The 6,946-nt window shown below is 43.2% G+C and overlaps 1 protein-coding gene across 4 annotated transcripts in view; it reads left to right on the forward strand.

The window, feature by feature from the left end:
• The window catches only part of LOC123729215 (rho guanine nucleotide exchange factor 12), an 80,819-nt gene extending 79,745 nt beyond the window's left edge, over positions 1 to 1,074 (forward strand). For all 4 annotated transcript variants that reach the window (XM_045703469.1, XM_045703468.1, XM_045703470.1 and 1 more), the window contains one exon: positions 122 to 1,074. In XM_045703469.1, coding sequence (XP_045559425.1) covers positions 122 to 132 — 11 coding nt within the window. In that variant the 3' untranslated portion in view covers positions 133 to 1,074. The remainder of the gene's footprint in view (positions 1 to 121) is intronic.
• The last annotated feature ends 5,872 nt before the right edge of the window (positions 1,075 to 6,946 follow it).

Consider the following 6,946-nt stretch of genomic DNA (forward strand, 5'->3'; position numbering starts at 1 on the left):
AGTCTTAGGGATTTCAGTGTCTGTGTTTATTAGAAAACCCATGAGCATGTGAGGCGTGACAGCTGAGTTATTGTTTAAGGTCTGACTGCCCTGGCCCTTTCTGTTATTATCTTGTTCCTAGATAAAAGATAGTCGTGGAACTTCAACCCCTTCCCCTTCCCAGGCCTCTGCATCAGGCCGTAAGGGAGACGGTGAAAATGGAAGGGTTGATTCCTTGCCTCCCTGCTGTCTCGTTGACCTGGATGTCCTCTTAGCTTGTCCACTCAACTGCCGAGTACCCTCTTCCTCCTCCCACCGTGGTTCTCCCCGAGAGACTGAGCATGAGCGAGAGACAGTTGGAGGAAGGGGGGGTTTCTCTGGATTTCGAATCCCGCCCTCTCCGTCAGCACAAGGCAATCAGGGAAGAGGGACTGTCCCGAATCCAGCCACCCCCCGTGTGTCCCCACTCCAATTGCTGTGGGCCGCCCTGTGCCTCCCCTCCCATTTCTCTCTACTCCTAGTCATCCCTGCAAGAAAGAGAACTATACCAAAATGTACAAAGCTGTGTGTTTAGGATATATATTAAACACACAAAAAGAAGCGACAAGTGAAAGGAACATTTTAAGATAATGTATTATGTTTTTTTTATCCCATGATGTATTTATTTTCTCTCTTGTGTTTTCCCATGTTGCTTGCATGTTTTGTTGGGGGCCATTTCGACCTCCTTTTAGGCTGCTCCACCCATGTCAGTGGGCACACGATCCTATCCCTAATGAACACAGGAATAATACGAGTGTGCATAGAGTTGCACTTTGTGTGGAGCACCCCATAGGATGGTGTTTAAGCAGCATGGCAAAGTCAGGGGCTCTGTCCTGATCCTCAGTGCATTTTTACAACTGGCTAAAACTCACCCCTCCTACTTCTGTTTGGTAATTATGTCTGTTTTCCCTCCCTGTGCTGCCCATGCTACCGCTGATGTGCCAGTGATCTGACAATTCTAGCTGATAATGTCATAAAGTTCACACACAAACTATCAAGTTGGAAGGTTATGCATAACTTTAATAAAAAATGCCATGACACATTTCTAAACCTAAACACCTTTAGTCCTGTTCTCTTTGCTTAGGTTTTTTCCCAATGTGGCATTGTGGTCAGAAATGGGGATAGACTTGAAATGTTCTCACGTTCCCTTACTTCTAACCCTGTAGATATATCACTAAAACTATTTGATAAACAAGATGACAAGATGGACAGAAAGAAACACCGAGTTACTTGGACTGCAGGACGTACCTCCCTGTGGCTGTGGGAGTTTTTTTCAGCACCATTTTCCGTCGGAGTGAGAGTGAGGTAACAATTGGAGGACAATGGAGTTAGCCTACTCATGAAATGTAACCATCATAGTAAATGTACAGCCTTTTTCACTACAGTTTTGCTCAATACTGACCAATCAGGTAGGTAGGTGAACAACAGTGCAGCCTATGAGTTTGACCATGCAGGAACATGTTGCTATGCTTTTGTTAGGTAACTAACTTCGGTTATCCCATATACAGTAGTTTTCTATTTCTCAGATTTCAGCTCTTTTTGTTTCGTTGTTGTTGTGCTATTACATGGAATGGATTCAGCAATACCATGACTTACTTAATAACAAGGCAATCACGTTGTCCTTTTCCTCCTATATGAAGATTCAGTCACTTGACAACTGCCAGTAGGGGGCAGGCTTTTACCATCTACCAGATAGACACAAGGAGGACCCACCCTGAAACCTGCAGTGACATCAGTTTTCTCTGTCTGAAACAAGGTGTTCTTTTGCTGCTAGATCTGTATCTAGTCTATCATTATATGATTCAGGTCAAAGTATCAAATTCCATTTTTTCTTCAGGCATCTGTCTGAAAGCTCAGTTACTGTCTGAAAGGTTGATGGCTAAATATACCTGAGAGAAAAGGCCATTGTACCCTGTTAATGCAAAGCAATGTAATGTCTGAATAACTAAATCTGCTTTGGAATTTGACTTATGTAGTTATCAAGGGTTTTGAGTTAAATCTATGCTTCACAGTGTGTGCACATTACTTGACACTTTTACATCTTCTTGCTGGAGAGGACAGACAGAAGCCTCTACAAAGGGTTAAGCTCTAATTAATTATCCTTTGAGTGACACATCTCCTGCCTCTGCCTATCCTCCTGAAGACATTCTGCACCGAAATGGAGACCAAGAAGAGAGGGGTGGTAATTGATTGTCACACTTTCCACATGCACCTGTCAATTACCTAATTGAAGTTCTAGACAGAGGCGTGCTCTGTCATCTCAGTTTGAGCTACCGACAAGCCCATCGTTTTTCTCATTCTGCCAATGTATAAGATGGAAATAGGATCTATGACTCTGATCTATGAGTAAAGGTGTGTTCGAGTGACTGTTTAGTCTAGCCAGTAATATACAATTGTATTGTCTATGTAATTTCCATGCACCACCTTTGCTGCTTTAGTTATTTTACAGAAGAGTGAAAAAGTTTCCTGCGAGGTTTAATGCAAGGAGATTTGTGTCTCCTTGAGTCTCATCTTGACAATATCAGGAATTTTTCTGTAACTTGACGCTCAATGTCACCGAGAAGGGTTGCCTGTTTGTGACATTCAGGTAATTGTGGTGCTTTAAGTGTGGCTTGATTCTAAGGATGTTTGGCGATATGACTCACTTGACAGGAGACGTGTGTGTGTGTGTGTGTGTGTGTGTGCGCGCGCGTTTCCACCAGGAGTGAAGCAATTTTCACTTCGGCAACTGTGTGAATATTATAGATACGTACATACCCACCGAATAGACACATGCAAGTGTGAACAAGTTCCACCAAGGCCGTGTGTTTTAAAAGCATTGCCTCTGACCCTGGTGTGACATTGACATTCATTCCGTCATTCATTGTCACTTGACAATGACAACGCTCAATCTACTGCATACATGCAGCAGTCAGCCACTAAGAACTTGTCCTAAAGAATGTACCACGGCTTTTAGCCTATAAACAATCAAATGTTTTTGTATTATTAGAATGACTTCACTCTGGTTAGAGCAGTGCTCATCAGGGACAGTCGTTCCAACAATATTTAGTAACCTTGCACAAGAGAAAGAAAGCTTCTCGTACAATTGATTGCTGGCAAAAATAAAACGTAGATTTTAAATAATTCAGGCATGTATATGGTAATTAATGGCACACTGCCTTTGTTTTATGAGCTGTAGGTCTTTTTTTTAAAGTGTTTCTTGTTTCTTTGTACATTTCCTTGTGTTCAGGCACCCCACATCCTATTCACTGTTAAACATGTTCATATTTTGGTAACACTTTACTTGCTTCTAGGTATAATTCTTTACAATTTGTTAAAAGCTTGTATGAGCCTTTCTAATGTCGTGTAATAAGGTATGTATAATGTGTTGATGTTTATAAAAATGACTACCTTGTATCTAGATCTAACACCACTGACCTTAAATGTTTACAAAGTGACCAGTAAACGAAAGGTTGCTTCTTCGAATTCCCGAGCCGACTAGGTGAAAATATGTCGACCAAGGCACTTAAACCTAATTGCTCCTGTAAGCCGCTCTGGATAAGACCGTCTGCTAAAATATATATATTTTTTTTTACTCAATACCCCAAAGATACCAATGTCAGATTGATCACACTGAGGATCAATACGCCCCAAAGATTGATGAATCTTTCCTCTGCACACTGGAGTAATCACACATCAATCAGTCTGTCACTGTTGCCGTGACAGCTCAGAGGTATTTCGTCATATCCAAATCTATGTCTCCCCTAACAATTGGATTCGTTGTCCACAGAGTGGAACGGCGGGTGTCAAGCTCCCGACCTATTCCCCTCTGGATTTGTGGATACATCTCGTTGTTTGAAAACGTAAAAAAAAAAATAATCCGTGAGGGGTGTGTTGACGTCAACCGCCTATATAATGGAGAGTAAAATGCTCTGCTAGCCTCATGAATATGCATAGATTGTCTCGAATTTCAACAGGGAATACTGATAATTTTTTCTCAAAGTTGCCGGGATGTCATGTGCATCACACCTATATCAGTACACTTGTAACAACCTAAGCATTACGAAACTTCTATTAGATCAAATAATCAAAAAACATAGTCAAGACAAACAGGATTTTTTTTGCTAAATTTGACACTCTTTGCCCTCCATACAAAAACTCACCTCTTTAAAAGTAATTAAGGATCTGCTTTTGGGCAGAAATAGAGCTCTTGCTTTGCCTCCCTCTCAGTCCCCTGAGTGGGCGTGGCCCAGTAGATAACAGGTGGCGAATCACCATGCGTTTCCTGTGGGGTGGAGATGACATCAATGTTCTCGTTGACTGGTGAGTGGGATAATGGTGCTTTCAAGACAACTAGGACCTCGGAGGCAAAAACAAGGTCAAATCATGACGGCAGTGGTCTTCAGGTAGGAAAGTTGGAACTCTAGAAAGATGCCATTGTTTCCGATATGAAATTCAGAGTTGGATGTCAATTCAAAATATTGTTTTTTCGCCAAGTTCCCAGTTGTCTTGAACGCACTGAAGTCAGAGATTTCCGAATTGTTTTGAACACTGTATGAGCCCTTAGCTCTAGCTCAATCAGCTTTCCCCACATCTTTGTCTCCTCAGAACACATTGGACAAGAAGATCCAATGTGATGGACCTTGGACCTCCAATAAGGTGGAGAAGGATGCGAGGAATCGCAGAAAGACAAATTGAGATTGAGCCCTTGTCTTGTTACCACACCACATAGTGATGAACAGTCCAGGCGGATACCTCTTCCAGGGCTGTGGGTAGGCTGTATGCCATGAGGCCCCTAGGTTCAATCTGCTTTGACAGGAAGACCAAAGGAGATCTAGGAGGATATAACCTTCAGGGCCTCCTTTTCAAGTGTGGCTTCTCACGCCACTGAAGCAGTATAGAAATCAATGACTCTTCCCGATGCTGGTGATTACAGTGAACAAGGAGGTGTCGAGGTGCGCACATGCCTGTGTGGGTGCAGTTGTGCAAATGTGTGTATGCGTGCGTGCATGTATATGTGTATTTGGTTATAAGAAGGAGGCTGTGTCGTCAGGCCAGCTCAGCCTTGGATACTCTTAGCTTCACACCTTGGCACAACAAATCAATAATGTATGCGTGTGCGATCGTGTTTGGGGGTATAATTAAGCAGCCGGACAGCTTCCTCCGTGAGCGATTTCTGTTGCGTTGTTACACATTGAGTTAAACAGTGCTTTGGCTGTCTAATGAAATTCTCCCATTCAATTGACTCCTCAGTCATGTGACAAGGGTCAGGAGGACTCCATGGCGGTGCCCTTGGAGTTGGTGATTGATTGGCTGTTTATTAGCTACCACACTCCGAAGGAGGGATAGAAAACACTTGACTGTGGCCCAGTCAGGTGGACGTGTCCCTGTGTAGAGAAGAGGGCAAGCCTGTTCCCTCTCTCCCACCTCAAAGGTTCCGGGACTTAGCTGTAGATAAAGGAGCTTTAATGCATGTCTAGAATCTCAAGAATTACTGGGGAGACCTGGTCAGTTCAGGTTATTTAATCTACCTGGAGCGCCTTGTTTCACTTTGCTCTGGTCCAACCGAGCTGTGATCAATACCGGTCAGATGCTAATGTCAACTTGGTCAAGAATCCATCCAGAGAAAAAGAGGCCTGGAGAATAACAAAGCCAAAACCTGACCGAAATAAAATAAAATCACTATTTTGTTAGCTTGTCTGCATTCTCCGCAACCCCCCTGCAGGCCAGACGTTAAACTAGTCATTTGGAACATTCAAGAGGATCTCCTGCTGACCGGTTTAGCACATCTGACAGTGTCCTGCTGGCGACCAGAAAAGGCAGCCGATCCAGCGGTGCATATAATCCTCTGGGCTAAAGTTAGAGGTTAAAGCTTCCTCAGGCACTACCACCACCACTTACCTAAAGTTCAACCCTTTGGCTGGGGAGGAAATGATCCCAGTCAAGGGTTGTGATAATCCCACACTCACAGTTAAACCATCTCACATATATCGGGAGTGAGAAGGCAAGGCCTGTAAGAAAGGGTGGAAGGCAAACAATGTATGTAGATGCATTAACATTTTCACCCATGCCATGCACTGGTTTTTGTATTGTTAGGGGTTAATAAATATTAACTATTCTCACACATATCCATATTATATAGGCCTATTCATCTGATTTCCTCTCATTTGTTGTGCATTGAGATAGCTTCCCTACTCCACTAGGCCCTTTTAGCATGGTCTTAGTTAGATTGTCTGCAGTGGTCTCTGTGTGTGCTCTCATTGATAAATGCTTGCTTTTAGCTTATTGTTGTTGCTGGACTCTCTCTTATGGACATCCATCCACTGGTAGAAGAAGCCTATCACTCCATCTGAATTGCCTTTTGTGCCATTCTAAGTCCCATTCTAAGTCTCTCTCCAGAAACTGCATGTATGAGCAATTGCCAAGCGTATTTCGGTATCAGTCGAACTTAGCACAAAATTGTCCATGAAAATGCTCTCCATATTTTTTTCATAGCACCAGCATGAGATCCATCCCGGTCCTTTTTGAAACATCTTATTTAGGTAGTTGCTGATCTGGAATGGATGTTTAAATCTCCACCTGTTTGAAAGGATATGCACTGATGGCTCTTCCACTGCCTGCCAGCCGTCAAGATGCGGTGGTCTGATTGCAAATACTCTCAATGTGAATTCCATCCTCGAGAGAGGGAAAAGTGCCTGTTTACTCCGGTTAACCCCTAATAAAGTCAGGGCCAAGTGATTGACACCTCCTCCAAAGGACATACGGTGGAAATGAAGAAACAAGTGGAGGGTGGAGAGATTGAATTACCTAATCTCTCAGAGGTTTGTCAGTAATAGGAGGGTCACAGAACCAGTTCTCCTGTGGCGTTTTAATGATAGAGCTCACTACAGCCCCTCTGTGTTCAGAGTTCAAGAGGGATTGCAGGTACAACAACTTGATCTTGCAGGTA

Source organism: Salmo salar, chromosome ssa20, assembly GCF_905237065.1.
Source record: "Salmo salar chromosome ssa20, Ssal_v3.1, whole genome shotgun sequence".
Taxonomy (NCBI): Eukaryota; Metazoa; Chordata; class Actinopteri; order Salmoniformes; family Salmonidae; genus Salmo; species Salmo salar.